The 21,123-nt window shown below is 34.5% G+C and overlaps 1 protein-coding gene across 2 annotated transcripts in view; it reads right to left on the bottom strand.

The window, feature by feature from the left end:
* Positions 1-1,140: 1,140 nt before the first annotated feature.
* Positions 1,141-21,123, bottom strand: part of MIPOL1 (mirror-image polydactyly 1) — a 325,308-nt gene continuing 305,325 nt past the window's right edge. For both annotated transcript variants that reach the window (XM_077909071.1, XM_077909070.1), the window contains one exon: positions 1,141-1,882. In XM_077909071.1, the coding sequence (XP_077765197.1) occupies positions 1,816-1,882 (67 nt within the window). In that variant the 3' untranslated portion in view covers positions 1,141-1,815. The remainder of the gene's footprint in view (positions 1,883-21,123) is intronic.

Here is a 21,123-nt window from a genome sequence, read left to right as displayed (position 1 = left end):
ATAACTCAAGATAGATGTGTCTCTTCTACAGGACTAAACTGAAAATTCAAGCTGACTCGTGATTTAGTTGAAGAGGATTCAGGAATGGACTATTTTGTGATGAGAACTGTTCCTCTTTATTTACCTGCATGGCTTGAAAGCAACCGTTCTTTCACACAGGGAGCTGCCACATGTTTCAGTTAGAGTCCAGAGAGAAGACTCCATGCATATCCAAATTATTTCAAATTTCTCTGTTTATATAGTCACTGGTCTATAATTCTCTTTAGGGCTGTAGAGGAAATTCAATTGGCTTATTTCTATCCCCTGATGTTTCTTATTTTCTAATTGTAATAGTTTAAAAAATAATTAAAAGCAGGGAACATGAGTAAATTCTAAATTTCAACTCAGTGGGATGGTTCCAACTGCCAGTTAATTTAATACATTTAATGAAGAAGAAATAGAATTTGTTAATGTTATGATTTTTTTGCTACCCTGTGATAAAGCACGTTATATTTTCCTTCAAAGTAAAAAATAAAAAAATCATCTCCATTGGTGTATGAAAGAATGGTGCAATAAATTATCCCGTTCTTGTCCCAAAAATAAGCAATAGTAGATAGCTTAGCTCAATCTTAAAGATAAATTATTTTATGAACTTAGAAAGATTTTCACTTTTCTACAAAATTTTCATTAATTAAATCTCTACTTGCCTATTTCATCTACTGGCCTCTTATCTATTCAATCTAAAAAAAGAGATTTTTTCCTAGTTAAATACAAAAACCTTAGTTTTATTCAAAATTTCACATGATTAGAAGTGACTGCTATGCTGTAACTATTTCAAATTATCTTTTAAAAGAAAAAGTAGGTAATCAAACTAAATTGCCAGTTTTCTTTTTTCCATGTCCTTATATTTTTACATTATAATTTTATTATATATTGGATTCCCCTCCTCCAGAACATAAATTCAAATGATAATCTAAATAAAGATAATAAAAACATAACACTTAACATGTTTGATGGCCTCTTGCCTTTTAGAGTCATGCTGGCACATGCTAATTTTCAAGCCAAAGGTGTCCCAGCCTATTAGACTTGGCAATTTCTATAGCTTCAATAGAGTTTAGACAATTATTCAGACACAACACTAAGAAATATTGACAATATGAATTTAGAAGTACACATGAACAATATCTTTTTTATTGAAAATTGTTTGCATTATTTGTAGTGAAACAAAAATCATGAAGTGAAACAAAATATAATTTTAATGTACCAAACTCTTATTGGAGCAAATTATATATTTAATTCTTGGTATTTATACTTAATATTCTTTAATACTAACAAAGATTATGTGTATGCATTGGAGGAAGACTATGTACCCCCTCATGTCTGAACTTCTCTCATCAGTTAAGAAATAAATTCTATATTGAAAAATGCATGTATTTGAAGTTTTGACCTAACACAGTGGATTAAGGTTTAGACAATATTTACTTTGCTGTATTTTGACTCAGAAAGGGCCTTATGTGAAGATATGACCTATAACGGTCTCTCGGTAAAAAGATTTATATTAAATACAGTGAGATATAAAATAGTTACAAAATAAGCTGCAACTTTATAGCTACTCATTGGTAAAAGTCTGTAGTTAATACATTTGGATAAATAACTCAAGTCAGCAGCAAAGTGGTTAAACATTTGTGATTTGATTTTATCTCAGCTTGGAATGTGGTTGGAGTGTCCCACTTCTAACAACTGTTTGCTAAGTTAAGGCTTTAGTGTTTACACAGTGTTGAATGAAGCAGCCTGGTCACCAGATGTGATTGCTTCCCCAGACTGTCGTTTTTTCAGTCAGATCACTGTCCTCATGGTCCCTGTTCCAACCTTCTTCCTCAGGACGTCCACTAGCCTTTCCAACCTAAGTTGGGGGCAGGAGGGCGGGAAGGGGGAGAAAAAAAGAATATAAAAAGTGCAGTTATCGTCAGGAATGTTTTGGCTGAAAAAGAACAGTATTTGCCTGTGACCAAGCAGTTCTGGTAGTCATGTTAAGAGACAAAGCATTACTGTCAGCAAGACATACTGGTGCAGAGTGCCAAGTATCTGAGGTTAAAAAAACAGTAACAACACAAACTTTAACCCAGATCTTCAGATTATGTCAGCATTAGATGCTCCATGAAAAATACAACATACTCATTTCAATACATTTGCCTGCCTGCATTACGGCTGCGAATGAATCATTTTCTATGCAATGAGAAGATGGCACATGAGATGTAGAGCAGTTTCAAACTGATTTTTACCTAAGAAGTACATATTTCAATATAGAAATACTATCAATCTTACACCTGTTACTGAGCTACATTAGTGACACACTAGTATGTTATAGAATTCTTAGGGATTAAATTTCTCCCTTCTTCACAGAGTCAGCTGATGAAAATAATCAGGAATTAGGTAGCTAGCTGGAAAAAACTTCATTTAGTGGCCTGAAAATAATTTAAATATGCACAAATGATTTGGTGCTAATAAACCAGACTTTCTGTACTACATTTAAAAAAAGTTTTTGAATAATATAAATAGGTTAGCAATGATTCTATAGTTTCTAGTCAAAGGTAAGTAATTTTCTTTAGTTGATTAAAAATACACCAGATATACTGAAAATAAAGTCAAAAGTTCAGAAGTCCATTCTGTAATGTTCTTAGGGTGGGAGATGACATTCATGCGGATCAGTGAGATTTTGCTTGACAAGAGATGATGGAATCAGACCATTAATTTTTTCCTTTTATTTTTTATTTATTTTTTTACTGAAAACATAAAACCTCAATGAAAAATCCCGTTTGATGTTACACAGAAATCTTCCAGTTTTCATATATACAATCTTCCTCCTCAAAGACTGGTGAGCGACATAGTCTAGTCTGCTCCAGCTTGCCTCATTTATATGGATCCATGCATGAGGGTCCTTTGCAAATAAACACAGCACAGAGCTAGACACTAAAGGAATGAGGGTATTCTTAGTGTCATACATGCTAGGTTTACATGACTAATCAGCTGCATGTGACACTGAAAGCTAGCTTAAGTTTATTGGATGATTTCACATATACTGAATTGTGTTATCAAAATAAGAAGATGCAACAAAATAATTCAGTGCAACAAAAATCTGTGCTTTGAGAAATGTTAGTAATGATCTTAGAGTAAAAAGGCAAATTTTGCCTAAGTTTATTACCACAAATTTTTCAAATGCAAAAAATTATACAATTTTTTCAGACTTCTGCTACTGAAGACTTCAGACTACTGAAGACTCACTGGACAATTCATTGTGTTCACAGGCCAATTTGTATTAGTTGGATTTTCCCTAGTGATAAAAACTAGTGCTATCTTATATACTCTGAAAATGATTCTGTATGATTTATACATAAATTCTTTTTTTTTTTTTTTTTAAATATTTTATTTATTTATTCATGAGAGACAGAGAGAGGCAGAGGGAGAAAGAAGCAGGCTCCATGCAGGGAGCCCGATGTGGGACTCGATCCCGGGACTCCAGGATCACGCCCTGAGCTGAAGGCAGATGCTCAACCGCTGAGCCACCCAGGTGTCCCTATACATAAATTCTTTAAGACAAAGTTTCACTATCCTAAATACTGGAGGAGGGGCAAGAAAAATATCAGTATGAAAATTTAAATGTGTTGTTAAAATATGATAGTAACCTCAATGAACTGTTAAAAAAGGACTCCAGTAGAAATATGGACAGGCCATTTATCAGCATTTTTTGGCATATATCGTAAGGAAGTCAGAAAATACTAATTTCAAGTTGGTTAGTTATATCCCTCCACTACAATATCATTTATACTACTATCAAAAAAAAAAAAACCTTCTTCATAATGTAAAAGTATGCTGTACTCGGCAGAGTTACTATTATTACTATGAATTCAGAATTAATGGAATCCCATATTACTGAGATGAATTGGTGTTGTGTCCCTTTTGACTTCTCCTTTACTAATAGTCTCATATTACTTTAGTTCCTTTTTTATACCTTAGGACATATTTCCATTTCAAACTCTTATATCTTGCTAAGGTAAAAGGTTAGAAGGAAATACTTAAATATCACGTCTTGTGCTGTCTTTACTATGTTTCAACAATTACTAGATCAACCACATTCTCGGTTTATCCAGGTTGAATGATTTATGAAAATCTGATCTCAGAAATGAAAAAAATGTCAATTACTTAGTTCTGAAAAAGCTTACTGACTTCTGAAACACAATGAAGCACCTATTCCTTCCTGTAAGGAATGGAATACACCTGCCAAATGTGGACGGTGCCAACAGGAAGGTAGCTGTGTATATCTGTTGAAGCACCTTGCAGGATTGGCCTGCAGGCTATTCTTTACTGTCCAAATCAACAATACCTTTAAAAAATTATGTAGCTTACTGAATTGGGTTCCAACTGCTTTACATGTTACTCAACGATAGTTTCCCAAGGGCTTCATGACATAGGAAAGGGGTTAGAGCTAGGATTAGGATTTCTCCATTTTAAATATGAAGAAACTGAAGCAGACAAGTAAACCCTTATACGAGGCCTGTGGTAAAAGAGGAACAAATCTGGGCCTGGTTTCCTTGTTGGTAGTTCAAAGTTACTTCCACTGACTTGGATTACTAACAGTCACAGATTTCAGACTATAGGTTAATGAATTCTTTAGTTTCTTTTTTTTTATTTTTAATTCTTTAGTTTCATTAAAAATTTTCTCAAGTTCTGACTTAAGTCAAATTGGGAAAGTATCTGTTGGTGTATTTCACCTGCCATTTTAGTAACACATTAAAAAAGTAGATTGATGATATTGCATATCTTTGGAAAATAATAGTTACAAACTGCTATTTGGTATAGTACAATTTCTATATAAACTTGAAACAATATTTAAAGCTATATTTTAGATAGAAAACTTCTTTCTTTTTATATTTTCTATGTGTTTAGATAATATGTAGGTACTACAATGGAATATGTAATTTTCCATCAGGTGAACTTAGTTATTTACCAATATTCCTAATCAGTTTACTTTTATTTTTTATTCTCAATGAATATTGTGATATATTTTAAATAGTAATTATTTTTTAAATTTATTTTTAAAATTAATTTATTTTAGAGAGAGAGAGCATGTGTGAGTGTGGTGGGGAGAGGCAGAGGGAGAGAGAGAAAAACAATCTTATGCAGGCTTCACACCCAGTACGGAGCCTTACTTGGGATTCGATTTCCTGACCCTGAGATCATGACCTAAGCCGAAATCAAGAGTGGGATGCTTAACTGACTCATCCATCCAGGTGCCCCAAATGGTAATTAATTCTTAATATTGATTATATGCCAGGAATTATGAGAAGTGAATTATACACACAATTAATTTTCATGGTAACTTCATGGAGTAGACATTATCATTGGCTGACGAAACCAAAACATATAGACAGTAATTTGATCAGAGCCCCACTGCGAGTGACTTTTGGAGCTAGGATGTGATACTAAGTCTAATTACCACCTCTTTGACATCTTTGATGTTCTATACTGCTTCCAAAGTACTACAACTTTTGAGACGTATTTTGGAATTTTGGTGGGCCTGAAGGACTCCTACTGATTACATAGATATATTTTGCAATAGAAAGGTGTGAAAACAGAACAAATTCCTCATCACCAAAAGAACTGTACCAAAGTAAAAATCTCAGTACAGGTTGTGTTTTTGAGAGTAATTTTTGTATCTGTTAATGCGAGAGTGGAAATTCTTACTGGCTTGACAGTCCTCTCTCCAGAAAAACTATTCCTTCTACTTTAGGCAATGAGGTTATCCCATCAAATGTATCTGGCTTTAAACTTTTTTTTTTTTTCCCCAAGGAGAAAGAGGGAAATCCAAGAGAGATGGATAACAGCCTCTGTCTGGCAGAGGAGATAGAAGACATTTGAAATACTTAGGGTTTGCCATTAGTATCAAAGATCTTGCCTACTTTCAACCATGGAAGCAGGATAAGAAAAAGACTATAGATATAGTTTTTTCTTTTGTGATTATGGCTGTTATTTATTTATTTATATTATTTATTTTATCACCTTTTTCTTTATGCTTTCCATACTTTCCTCAAAAAATGTTGTTTCCTTGATTCCACCTCTATGCTTGTAACTTCCAAATACATAGCCTCCATCCTAAAACTCCCTTCTGAGTTTCAGACGCACATACCCAGCTGCTGTCAAGACATCTCCTCTTGCTTATTCCATTGGCATATATACTCAGCATATCTAAAACAAAATTAATTTTGTCTCTCATGCATGTTTCACTATTTATCTTGATTAATGTTGTCATTCATGAAGTTGAAAAAATTTAGAAAAACTTTGTCTCATTTCATCTTGGACCTGTGCAAACTTTGTGATGAAACCATTAATATAGACACTGGGAAGCAATGAATGGGCTTTAACTCATCTAGTAACATCATTTGCTCTTTAGAAAGATTACACTGGCAAGAATGTAGGATGGGATGGAGGTAGGTTAGCCTATGGGCAGGAAGCCCAAATAGCTCCTGATTAAAATAATTCTAGTGAGCAAGACAACGACAACGTGAATGTATTTAAGACCATATAATTGTACACTTAAAAATGGTTAAAACAGTAAAATTCTGTTATGAAGATTAATAGTAATAAAAAATACCCTAGTGAGAGGTGAAGGCCTGAACTAGAACTATAGCAGTGCAGATGGAAAGAAGGGAATAAGTCTGAACAATATCTAGGATACGAAATTCAAAAACTTAGTGACTTCTGAGGGTATGATGGTGAGAGATGGGTGGGCAAGAAGGATTCCTCTTGGATGTCTGGTTTTGGTGACTAGATAGATAGTGGTAACTAAAACAGGATGAATAGAGGAAGAATAGAAGAATGTGTGTGTGTGTGTGTATGAGTTTAGCTTTTATATATAGTACATATTTATAGTACATATAAATTAGAGGTGTTGGTGGGACAGGTAATTGGGAATGTTGAGTAGACACTTAGATATAAGAGTCTGTTAAAGAGAGAATTCTAGGTTTATGATAGATATTTAAGTTCAATCAGTAAGCACTTGTTTGGTAACTCCTATGTACCAGGTATTGTTCTAGGCATTGATCATTCAAAAAACAGAACATGCTCCCTGCTTATAAGGAACAGTAAGGTGGGAAAGTAGATCTTTATATGGATTACTCAAATAAGTTATTGGTAAATGCTGTAATAAAAGGATACATAGATATTAAACAGAGACTAGTTTGGTTAGGGGAGAAGAGAAAAGGCACATAAAGTCTTCCTGATTTTGTCTGAGTTAAGTATTGAAGAATAAGAAGGAAATTGACATCTTAAAAAGGGCAGGAGTAGAGAGGAGGCAGGATGGGCATTCAAGACAGAGGAAATATCTCGAAGGCACAGAACTATGAAAAGCATGATGTGGGTCAAATGCTATTGGGAGTATGTTTTCTGAGGATCATGAAGTAAGGGGGTGGAGAATGGCCTCATTTCTATGAGGTTGAAGAGGTAGGCCATGACTAGGTTGCTCTAGGTTGTAACTGAAGCCATAGGAGTAGATGGAAATGCTTAGAGGAATAAGAAAGGAGAAGAGAAATGGGAATAGGAAAGAAACCAAATGAAAACAGATATTTAAAGTAAAGAGATTGGCAAAAGGATTTGAAGAAATAGGGAAGAAAAGATGGATCAAGTGTAGGTGATGTTACATAATCCAAAGAAGAGCATTTCAAGAAGGCAGTAATCAACAGGACTGACAGAATTTATGTCTGCTAGATTCAACTTTCCCCATGGAATGGGAGGCACAGTTCTCCACTGAAAGTGTAGGGGAAAGAACAAAGCTAGAGGAAAATGGTGAAGCTTAATGTGACAGGAAAGGGAGGTGACTTGGAATATGTCAAAGAAATATGAGGTGAGACTGATGATCTAGCTGTAGTTAGAGACTGTAAGTTTGTAGGAGATACTGATCAATCATCATAGTAGTATGACTTTTGTTTTCCACATCAGGCCTATACTTTGGGGATAAATATGGAGAGGGAAAATAATAGAAGTATTTGAGAGTTTATGACTATTTGTAGGACAAGAGTATGAGAAGACTGTGTTTTCGAGAGAAAGTGATTAAACTTAGAATTCAGATGGGGTAGAGAAGAAAGTCAGTCTTTAAGGGGTGTTAGTTCAGAAAAAATGAAAGGACTAAGGGACCAGATATCTTGATTTGTGTAGAAGCTAAAAAGCAAGAGTAGTTGGAATAAGGCTGTGGTTATTATGAAAGAGGCAATTTTGATCTTAGGATTTCAGATATAGAAAGTTCTGGCAACATCCATTATAGCTGAAATAGATAAGAGGTAAAAGTCATTAGCGTTCAAGAGACAAAGGAAAGGGTACATGACTGACAGTGATATTGAAGTTTCTAGCATGAATGCAGAAGTTGGAATAGAGAGGAAGACACTGAATCAGACACCTGAGACCCATTTAAAGGGAATGGCACTGACCAGGAGATGAGTAGATATCTTACTTAAGAGCAGAGATAGAGGGAATCCCTGGGTGGCTCAGTGCTTTAGTGCCTGCCTTCAGCCCTGGGCATGATCCTGGGTCCTGGGATCGAGTCCCACATTGGGCTTCCTGCATGGAGCCTGCTTCTCCCTCTGCCTGTGTCTCTGCCTCTCTCCCTCTCTGTGTCTCTCATGAATAAATAAATAAATAAAATCTTAAAAAAAAAAAAGAGGAGAGATAGAGAATGAGAAAGCTGTATGGTATCTCAAAGGAGGGAGGGTTTTTACATCAATCCAGGAAAATATGAAAGTGGCAAAGGGGAACCAGAAGTATTCTCTTTCCTAGTATTTGGGTATGGGAAAAAGATAGGTGTCCAGCGGGCTCCTAAGAAATAAGTGTCCTTGATAAATTCAAGTTTCAGGTAGAATGTGTGTGTGAAACATTCAGTGCAGAAGTTGTGGATCAATGCAAGGTAGTAACAATAGAAAGAAGGTTCCAGAAAGCAGACTGAAAAGAGCGGAGATCAGAGGAATAAAGAGAAAGAGAAAGATAGGGAGGGAGGAATCACAGAGCTATGAGACAGAACAGCTAACAGATGGAGTGCACCTACTCTCACATGCATAAACTGACTGATGAGATAAGAAGTTCTTGTTCCATTTTAGCCACAAAATATAACTGAAGAATACGGACTAGGACACACTGATGCTACTAAACATGGACAGAGACACATATATTTGTGAATATATAGAGACGTGGCCACATAAGCAGGGTTCATCAATCTCACCTTTCTTCATAAAAGAACACATAAGAAATAAATATTATATGAGGAAAGAATGAAATTGAGAAAAGACAACTATTTACATTTGAAACACAATGAAGAGAGAGTTTGTAAGTGAAAAGGTGAGGATAGGAGTAGATCGGAGACGAAGTCATGGTGAAGAAGGTAGGGTGGTAAAAATGGGGAATTGAATAATAATTATATGGCTCAAAATTATTCCTTATTTTAATTGGAAACCTGCCTCCTTGGATCTCCCGCTCATCTACCTGGACCTACCCTTTAAATCATTACCCTACTTGATTTCCATATGAGGTGTCAAAATGTTAAGAGAGCTGTCATGTCTTTACCGTATTTTATTATTTACACTTCCAGTCTTCAAATGGCTGGTACCTTAAAGTTAGACTGCTCACTATTATTTATATTCTTTGTGCATGTTCTTTAGTATGTCTATTATCTTTAAAAATATTGGCCCTGGGGCACCTAGGTGGCTCAGTTGGTTGAGGGTTCAACTCCTGCTTTGCCTCCCAAGCCAAACCAAATCTCTCCTAGATTGGACATATATAATTAATAATTGCTTTTTAATTTATGGCTACACAATAAGCCCCACAAAACAAAGTGGCTTAAAACGCAGCTGTTTTATTTAATTGTGTCAATTTGGGCTTGGAGCAGCTGGGCAATTCTGCTAGCCTTGACTGGACATCACTCATTCAGCTGCAGTCAATTGGGGCAGAGTGCTCACGTGCCTGACAGGTGGTGCTGACTTCTGCTAGGACTCTGTCTTTCTGCAGTATCTCATGCTCAAACAGGTGAGCCCAGACTTATTTACCTAGTGAACACATCAGTAAGAGTGATACTGAAATCAGTAAGGCCTCTTGAAGCCTTGTTTAGAAGTTGTACAACATCGCTTGGCTTATTTTATGGTTAATGGGAGTCACAGGTCAGCCCAGATTCACAGGGTAGGGGAATAAATTTCACCTTTTGACAAGAGCCTTTGCAAAAAATTCATGACCATTTTTGTTCCACAATACTGATATTAAATGCAAGATTTTACTTTTATCCATGTTAGATTTCATCTTGGTAAATTCAGCTACTTTTCCAGCAATTTACTATCTTCTGGCATCTTGAATTTATTACTTTTTGTACTTATGATAAACTTAGCTTTTATGCTTTTAACTTAGGTATTAAAAAATGCTGAACAAAAAACTACTGAGACAACTCTTCTAGACAACCTTACAGCATCATAATATGTATTTCTATTCAATAAGCTATGAATTCTCTAAACTGTGAAATCACTTCTTGATCTTGTCCACAAAGATATTCTGAGATAGTCTGTTAAATAACTATTAAAATAAAAATATATTAGAATTCTTCCTCCTTACCTACCAGTTATAGAGGTTAATTCCTGAGATGCAATTAGACTTGCAAAGACCCAGTATATATGATAACTGGGAACAGCCTGGCTGCCAGAGCATAATAAGCACTCAGTGGGTATATCAGTGAGGGACCGGGTGGGTCTGCAACAATGGTAACTGGATTGGCTATAGAGTGCCATCCAAAAGCACTGTTAACTATTTCAGTCAAGTACCTAACGGGCTTAATTTGGGCTCTAACAGATATCCAAACAGGTCTACCTGATGATCTATGGCATGGAAACAAGAGTTTCTGGGCTGTGGGGATATTTGGCAAATATGATGAGTTTGTACACCATTGCTTGCTTAAGTTGACATCATGCACAGTATGGTCCATAGCACATAGCACTTACTCTATTTTTAAATTTAATTTTGAGGATTGATTTACCTGTGTTCAACACTCAAGATAGATTTACTGAAAAACTTCACTGAAAAGTCCATGCGTCATTCTTTATTAAAAGTGAATAATAAATTCCAAAATATTACCAACCTAGCCACACTATGACGGTATCATGCATTTTTGCCTTACCAAAAAAGACATCATCTTTTTTTAATAGGTTCACTATTAAATAGATATGGACTTAGAAACATATCTTGTTTTTTGTAAAATTTAAAGCCTAAAACATTTTTGTATTCTTGTTAGCAAACTCACTGTTAATAATAAATTGTGGTTAATTTGGAAATGGGCATTATTTATCTCCAACAGGAAATTATAACATTGATAGCTAAAATAAGATTTCAAATATATTTATACTAGAGAAAATGAGGGAAAATTGATACTGGCAGGAATATAGAAAGCCAAAGTAATTATCCCCAGGCCAATTTACTGAAGGAAAGAAGATATAGGATAATTATCTACTATATAAATTAATATAAACTATTTTGAAAAGGACATCACAAATATTTCACTGTAAGTCATAATAAATAGGGATTCTACATGAGTACCACTTTTTAAGATTTTAATTATAAAACGGATTTAAAAGATATTTGTCTATTTCTCAGAAAACTTTACCAATGCAAGTGACTAGGAAAACTTTTAAAAAGTCTTGGCAAAAAGATTGTCAAAAATCTTAGCCTGGGGCAGCCCCTGTGGCTTAGAGGTTTGGCACCTCCTTCAGCCCAGGGGGTGATCCTGGAGATCCGGGATGGAGTCCCATGTTGGGCTCCCTGCAGGGAGCCTGCTTCTCCCTCTTCCAGTGTCTCTGCCTATCTCTCTGTGTCTCTCATGAATAAATAAAATCTTAAAAAAAAAAAGAACTTAGCCTGGGGGCGCTGGGGCGGCTCAGTCAGTTTAGGGTTTGACTCTTGATTTAGGCTCAGGGTTGTGGAATTGAGCCTGGCCTAGGGCTTCATGCTCAGTGGGGAGTCTGCCTACTTACCCCCCAAAATCTATCAATCAATCAATCAATCTTTAAAAACAAAAATCTTAGCCTGGTTAACATGTCATTGATAAGTTTACATGGATATGTTGTAACAATCAGGATCAAGCATTTGTCTACCCTGTTAATCCTCATAAAATTTTTGAGATTAAGTACAAACCAAGGAATGCATTTAAAAAGGCTCTCTTACTACCAACTTGATTCACTGTGTTCGGGTCTCTCCAATATTTTACTATTATCATGAGATTTAAGAACTCCCATCAGTACTGAAATGTAAACTTACTTAAATGTAAGTAGTTTACTACATGTAGTAGTTACTACTACTACACTACACTACTACTACTACATAGTAGTAGCCTACTATGTAGGCTGAAGCATAGTACATGCCTAGGTTTTGTTTAAATACATTCAGTAAAAAACCCTACATTCAGCAAAAGCTGAGCATTCTTGGCTCTAGTTTTCTAGTTTTGACCTAAAAATAACTTTCAAATCAGTAAATTGAGTATACATTGTTTTCACAACCTCCACTATCCCAAATACAGTATGATACACAGGAAATAAAGTTTACCAAATTATTATGGTTCTCAAAATGATTTGGGGTCATGTCTTCCCTACATGTCTAATAAAGCAGTCCAAGTAACATTTGTTTTACTTGGGAAAGTTATGGGGCAGAACTGTAAGAGTGGCAAAGTTTGCCTTTATTTCCAAAAAAGCTATGTTTTATAATTTGATATTGATAATTTTTTATGAAGATATTGATAAGTTTTAAAGCAGAATTCTACCAGTAATAAGGAAATCTAGAGAGAAAACCACAACCAAAAACTAAAATTGAATCTAACGCTGAGCAGAAATTAACCCAATGACACTTCTTTCACTTCCCATTAGGAATCTAGTCCTCTATGGGGCACCTAGGTGGCTCAGTCAGTTAAGCATCTATCTGTCTTTGGCTCAGGCCATGATCTCAGGGTCCTGGGATGGAGCCCCATTTAGGCTCTGCATTCAGGAGGGAATCTACTTCAGGATTCTCTCTCTCCCTCTATGCCTCCCCTGCTGCTTGCTCACCCTGTCTAAAATAAATAAATCTTTTCTTAAAAAAGGAATCTAGTTCTCTCACATTCTCTTGTCTTTGACTCTTAATATTAGCCTTAAAAAAAAGTTTTTGAGAACAATGTTGAAAAAAAGGCTACCAAGAGTATCTGCATTTTATTATGAAACAAAATATAGGGATCCCTGGGTGGTGCAGCGGTTTAGCGCCTGCCTTTGGCCCAGGGCGTGATCCTGGAGACCCAGGATCAAATCCCATATCGGGCTCCTGGTGCATGGAGCCTGCTTCTCCCTCTGCCTGTGTCTCTGCCTCTCTCTCTCTCTCTCTGTGTGTGTGTGTGTGACTATCATAAATAAATAAATAAATAAATAAATAAATAAATAAATAAATAAATAAATTGAAACAAAATATACCCAAATCTGTAAATTTCTGGTACTGAAATTTTATTTATTTATTTATAAAAAGATTTTATTTACTTATTCATGAGAGACACAGAGACAGAGGCAAAGACATAGGCAGAGGGAGAACCAGGCTCCCCATGGGGATTCCTGGGATCCTGACCTGAGCCAAAGGCAGATGGCTCAATCACTGAGCCACCCAGGTGCCCCCCGATACTAAAATTTTAGATATAAAATTAGAGGCAAATACCAAAACAGATATATTTTGGGGATTATATTATCTCTTAAATGAAAACCAGGAATGTGATTATCATCTCTGTCTATATATAAAATTGTCCTTGTTTGTTGTCAAGTGATATTTTTGGCTGGATCTGCATCAATAAAAATAAAATAATACTAAGAAAAGGAAAACAAATTGTGTACATGCTGTCAACAATATTTAGTTTTAAAGCATTATCACTAACCATTTTACTAATTAGCTTGATTTCCTGCATAAATTTTAAGATAGATCCAATTCAATCATTTCCCATAAATTATTTTGCTGTATAAAAAATATTTCAAGTAACTAGAACAAAGGATATAAATAATATGGATAGATTAATTTAGCTCCTCAGATATGTCATTATATAAAGCATTATTAGAAGATATCATTATCTTTAAAGAATTATCACTCATTCATTCAGAAATTAAGCAGTAAATTTGGATTTATCTCTGAGATTAAATAGAACATAAAAAATCTTAGTACCTGCACACTCAATTGTGCTTATATTATGACATTCTTTATTCAATGTCACTAGATAGACAAGATGCTGAAAAGTTATCTCTTATTTTATTTTTAAAGATTTCATTTATTTATTTTGAGAGTGCACATGAGCAGGGGGAGGGGCAGACGTAGAGGAAGAGAGAATCTCAAGCAGATTCCATGCTGAGCAAACATTTGCTGTATTCTATGTAACTTTGAAAAATCAGGCTTGTCAATCAATCATAATATCATAATATAATAATATCATTAGTATTAATTTTGATGACTAGTAAATAAAAGTCAAACATAAAAATTATATAAAACTTCATGTTCTTTACTTTTGCTTTACCTCATTTTAAAATTAGAACATGGAAGAAGGAGTAAAGCTTTATTTCCTTTGTTACAGTATCTCCAAGGTAATTTTATTTCAAATTTTGGATTTTAAAATAGTAACTGGTTATCATTTTACCCCGGGCTTCGTTAAGACTTTGTTAGTATATGAGATGTCTAGATGTCTGTTGGATTCCAATTAGTCTATGGCAGCACTAGTAGAGTGGATGATACTATTAGCAAAGTACTTACAGAAGATAATAGAGTATTTTGCTTAAATCTCCTAACTTAACATCAGAAAGTGACTGAGATAATAGGATGAATTAAGATCAACTGACAATTTTATTGGACTCTTTCACTTTGTCTACGAGAGAATATTCAAATCCTATGTAAAATTCCCAAGAAAATTCAATACCAGTAACAAGCCTCCATAAGGGCAAGTACAATGTGTATTTTATTCATCACTGATACTTGGTAACTAGCAGAACAGGCTGTCAAAAATCAAGTATTATTTACTTGTTTGTGAAAAGATACTACACAGGGAATAAGGAGTAAAGGAATTTCATTTACATTCTCAATTCTAAAAAAATGGATTGAAATTTTGATGATAACCCCTAAAAGCAGTTTTCAAGAATAAAAAAGCAAACTACTCCATGTGAAGACTTGTAGTAAATATTTATTCAAGGGCCCTTGCAGAACATTAAATAATAAAGCAGTTATCTGAATAGATTCCTCTCATTTTAAATGGAGGGAGTTTGGGAGCTTGGTGGGAAAGATGTTAAATGAAATTTCACCCTAAGTAAGAAATAAGGTAAGGTTATCCTTTCTGCTTCAGGAGAGATTTAATTAATGTGATAACAATGAATTACTGTTTCTGAAAACCAGCATTGTCACCTCTTCTTTTTGATTCATATTGGAAGGAGCATAAATGAACCATACAAAGAAATGAAGTTGCCATGGATGTGGATTACTGATGCACCTTGTATGGGAGAAATATCAGAGTAAAAAATAAGCAGGCACATGACAAAAAATAGGAAAAACAAGTAGATAATGAGGTCAATCATTTTAATGCTTTCATTAAAAACTCTTGATTTCTGGGGCACTTGAGTGGCTCAGGTGGCAAAGCATCTGCCTTCAGCTCAGGTCATGGTCCTGGGATTGAGCCCCACATTGGGCTCCTGCTCAGGAGGGAGTCTGCTTCTCCCTCTGCTCCTCCTCCTTTGCTCACGCCCTTTCACTTTCTCTCTCTCTCTCTCAAATAGATGAAATCTTTAAACAACAACAAGAACAACTCTTGATTTCTAAGAATTGAAACAGGGTATGACAGTGGCATGTTGAAAAAGGATGCAGATTTGTGGGAAGATTCCTTTTCCTTTTCTTATTCTGGCTTTTCTGTTCTGTTCCTGCTCCCCAGCTTCTAGGATAACCCATATATGACCACTTGCTTAAGTTACATCTGAAAGTACACAGAAATTCTTTATTTCTTTTAGACTGAAATGGACTGTTTGTTGGTTGTATCACTGTCCTATTTAAGATATCAGTCTCACTATTTTCAGAGTGCCTTCTGTTGAAAATTAAGAGTGATAAGTCATTTCCTTCTAAGTGTTTTGAAAACCGTTCAATAATATTGTCCTTAAAGTTTGTTTCCTATGAAGAACTGATTCTTGGTTTCAAGATAAAGATATAGTAAATAGAAGTTTGAGGTTTAATCTTTTTCATGTTATTATTAGGCTGCTAGGTAGTCACTGCTAATTTTTGGCAGCTTAAAACCGTATGTTATCAGACTCAAATATTTTATATAGAGTCCTAAATTCTTTATATAAATAAGAGAAATTAATCTTTCTAAAACATCGAAATTTAGCAAAGTAATAAAATCATGAAAAAGATTTCTCTGAAAACTTTATGATACATAATAGTCAAAGAATATATATTATTTAACTAAAACTGCCATCAGAACAACACATAAAAGAGAAAATGTTATAAAGATCAATACCACATATATAAATAGACTTTCCTCTATTTAAAAAACTGTCTACTCTACACACACACACACACACACACATATATATATATATATTTGTATTTTATAGATAAGGAATTCTGGATACACAGGAAGATGAGCATTTCTGACTGATTTTCATTTCTTTCTGATTTTTATGTGCCACTGGTAAATGTAATTTCCATTCTTTAATATCCATTCACTTCACAGCTAATACTTTTCAAGCACCACAGAAGACTTGAAATTAAATCACATACATCTTTCTTATATGTGTTAAAGTGTTAGTATTAGGGATTAATGGGCTTTATTCTCAGTATCAGGATTATTCATTGGTAGTATGTTAGTGACACAGGGGCGCATTAACTCTTTTGAGCTGACAGGACATTAACAAACTGCTTCAGAGAATGAGTTATAATGATCTCAAATGTGAATTATACTTATGTTCTAATTTATTTACAGCGGGTAACTTATTCACCAACCTATGATAGATTTTTCATATGGTTTCCTTTAGACTTACAGTATCTGGACTGTTAACAATACATACAAATTTTTATACTCTAGAAACTACCATAAATTTGGCAGCAAAGAAAATAAATAAGGCCTTATATATTTGTAATGATTCTGACTTACTAAGTATTAGAGAGTAATTTGTATGGCCAATGAGAACTATTATCTTAATTGGTAGAGCAATTCTTGTGTGTGTGAAGAAAATAGCCTCAAACCCACCTTCTGATAAAATCATAAAGGTTTTTTCAAATATTCTATAAGCATGATACATGAACTATAATTTATTATTATTTTCCCTTAGATTAGTTTAGATTTGGCCAATATTTTAGTGTTTACATCCTCTGGTATGTGTTTCATTACTTTACTTTGGTGGAAATATTTTAGTAAATAACCTAGATGATATGAGGGAATAATTTTTGTAAATCTGTGGTAATAACCTATCCTCAGTATGTGCATTTTGAAACAAAATAATTATAAAAATTCTTTCTATATGCTGCTCTCAGCTGCTTATATCTGACTTTTAAATATTTGCCCACCAGCCTGGTTCAGTTAATTCTGATATCGCTAATGATACCACCTCAGGAACTGATCTGCTGTTCGCCCAGTAGAGGAGTTACGTATTGCCTTTTGAAGAATGACACCTCAAACCACAGCCTTGACATTTGGCCTATCTTTGAATGGCTTGAGATACAGCTCTTAAGAATAATCTTTATCATTCAGAATAATTTTGGACATTCTGACTTTTAGCACTAAACTCTACAGAAAGAGTTTAATTATATGGGAAATAGGGTTATATAATCTAAATTGCTATCATTCCAAAGACATTCTCATGGGTATTTCTATTATTCCCAGAGAAGAATCCTTAGAAGCCTTCCCTTCTTTTGCTTTTCAGTTTCTGGAAGCCAATTTTGATGAGTTTTATATCTGCCATCTGACAGTACTGTTCTCAAACTCAACTTAATATTTTTTCTCATAAGTTTATAAGTTAGGGTTACATAAAAAGAAAATGAAATTAGTTCTTAGCATTGAACTAAAGACATTCTATTGATGGCACTGTGTCGTTTCTATTTCTTAGCCAGAAAATCTTAAAATATCGACTACTTCTTTACCCTTCGCATCTCTTTAGTCACCAAATCATAGTTTTTCTCTATAGTGTTTCTGATATGAATCCCTTTCTTCTATTCTCACCGTTACCAGCACAGGTTGTCTGTTATTATACTATATTATTATCATTGCTTCTTAGCTGGTACTTTTATTTCTAAAACCAACCTGCTTCAATTAATCTGCCATAGTGCTAAGGGAGCCCAGTGTTCCTAAAATGCGACTTCTTTCAAGTAACCTTTGCTGCCTTCAAAACTCTACATTGGTTTCTTATTCCCTATCACATGAAATCTAACTGCCTTTGCATACTTGTGAAGGCTCTCAGTAATTCAGCCTACTTCACCTATCTGATATCCCATAGGAACCTCTGTTCCTGCCAGGTTGACCTCTATACTATCTCCTCTCATATAATATACTCATACGTGTACCCTTGCTTCATTTATGCTGTTTCTCTCTTCTATACTCTCTTCTTTCCTCTCTGCTTATTTGTATCCCACTCATTCTAGAGGGCAAAGTTAAATTTCCTTGATGCCTTCCTTTTTCTCTGTGTTATCCATACTGAATAATTAATAGGTTATTCACTATATTCATTCTATCCTATGAAATGATTTTTTTTAAAGATTTTATTTATTTATTCATTAGAGACACACACAGAGAGAGGCAGAGACACAGGCAGAGGGTGAAGCAGGCTCGATGCAGGGAGCCCGATGTGGGACTTGATCCCGGGTCTCCAGGATCACACCCTGGGCTGAAGGCGGCGTTAAAACGCTGAGCTACCTGGGCTGCCCCATGAAATGATTTTTTAAAAAGTGGAATATATACATGAAGTATATATATACTAGCATTACAGATACAAGATGTCTTATTCTCTTCCACTCAACAATTCCACTTCCAGGAATTTGTGCCCTTTCTAACTTTTTAGCTAGAAGTAAGTATGTTCACTGCAGCACTATTTGGAAACAACTAAATACCAATGCCCTAAGCTTCTCTTATGGGCAAGAGCCTTATAGCATACCACCAAATTTAATAGAGTGCTAAGTACATGATACAATGTTTTTTTTGTGAGTTTTTACAAAGCTTTCTCTGTATTTTGTAATAACAGTAACAGACGAAAATAAAATCCAAATTTGCTGCTTCTCCCCATATTTCCAAAATCCCGAATCTTTTCAAGAAAAGATTATATGTTTTTAATTCCATGTAGTATGTAGTCAGACCAAGAAACTTTTTGTATTAAGCTGACAATGAAATGGCTAGGAGGAAAGGTATTGCCAGCTGTAAAGGAATAGTTGAAAGAGTTCATCTTACTCATAATTGTTACCTTTTGCCAAAAAGTTTTCATAGGCAGCATGCTTCTAATGCTATGTACATACACCCAAAGTCTTAAACCATTCATATTAACCTGTCAAAAGTGCTGGTCCACTATTTTGACATGCTTACTGAGAACAGTAGATGACTTACTATCCTCAAAGCAAGCTATTAACTCCTGTCTAAACTTTCTCAATTTGAACTACTGTAAGGCAGCTCTTTGATGGGATGCACACTCTGCCTTTTTCAGCTTCACATCATTCTGCTCTATTGTGTGCCAATGTCTTTGAGGGCTATAAAAAATCCATATTTAAAAAAAGATAGAAATTAAGAATAATTTTTCTTAGTCCTTGTGCCATAAGAAGTACATCCAAATTAAATTCCTGCTATCACTATATATCCTTATATATATAGCTTTTATAATTTAGGTCCTTCTTACCATAGAAAGTATTTATGGTAATGTATTTTATAATTAGAGAACAAGATGAAATATTATCTATCTACTCTAAAAAACTCAGCACCATATTTCTCTTTTTCATATACCTAAAGAGATTTAAAATCTGCAGTTCTCCAATGACACTCTATAACTAGTCTAATTGTTTTTCTAATTAATAGAAACCTTTTCTCGCAATTCTAAATACTTTTTAACTCAATAATTCCACTTCTAGGAATTTGTGTCTCCTGCAATAACTACAGATATGTGCAAATATTAAGCTGCAAGGATGTCCACTGCAGCAGTATTTAAAGCAACTCAATAGTAACAATAATGAATTAGTTAAATAAATTATGGTACAACCATACGATAGATTTAGAGCTATTTAGACCACTTAGTAAAAGATTATGTATAACATGAAGGTCTTCATCATATATTAAGTAAATTAGGTCATAAAATTGTATGTCATTTATGAAAACATTTTGTAAGAATGCCAAGTTGCTTAGTGATACTTAAATTCTTTCAAAAATTAATGTAAATGATTTTAGTAACTTGAAAAAATATATATTATGATTAAAAAGCACTTTTATTTATTTTTTTTTTTTTTGCTGTCGCCTCCATGATTTTAATTTGCTTTACATATTCTTTTTTTTTTCACAGATATTACAAAAGTTAGTTTCACCAGACTCCTTTAGCATGTTGAACTATTCAGAATTTAGCATTATTATACTTTTTTTTTTTTTTTGAGGTACAAGATAAAAAGCACTTTTAAAACGTGTGGCCTATCAAAACAGCATTAATTAACATGTCTCTTGGTAAAGATGAACACATGCAGATAATAACTAAAGTGAACAAGAGGGTGTTTAAAAGAGAAAAATGTAACCTCCTTCTTTCTTTTCCTATTCTCATTTATTTTTTGCTGAATTCTCCCCAGGTAGAGGAGTCCTATGAGACTGACAGAGCTTAAAAGTAATGTGTAGCTGTGAAGTATTTATATTCAGTATACATGCTATTCACAGTTTTATAATTTTATTTCTTTTTTTTAAGATTTTATTTGTTTATTCATGAGACACAGAGAGGTGGAGACATAGGCAGAGGGAGAAGCAGGCTCCCCGTGGGGAGCCCAATGTGAGACTGATCCCAGGACCCTGGGATATTGACCTGAGCCCTGAGCCAAAGGTCGAAGCTCAACCACTGAGCCACCCAGGTGCCCCTATAATTTTATTTCTTATGCTAGAAA

This window comes from Canis aureus, chromosome 9 (assembly GCF_053574225.1).
Source record: "Canis aureus isolate CA01 chromosome 9, VMU_Caureus_v.1.0, whole genome shotgun sequence".
NCBI lineage: Eukaryota > Metazoa > Chordata > Mammalia > Carnivora > Canidae > Canis > Canis aureus.
This window is presented reverse-complemented; position numbering and strand designations above follow the sequence as displayed.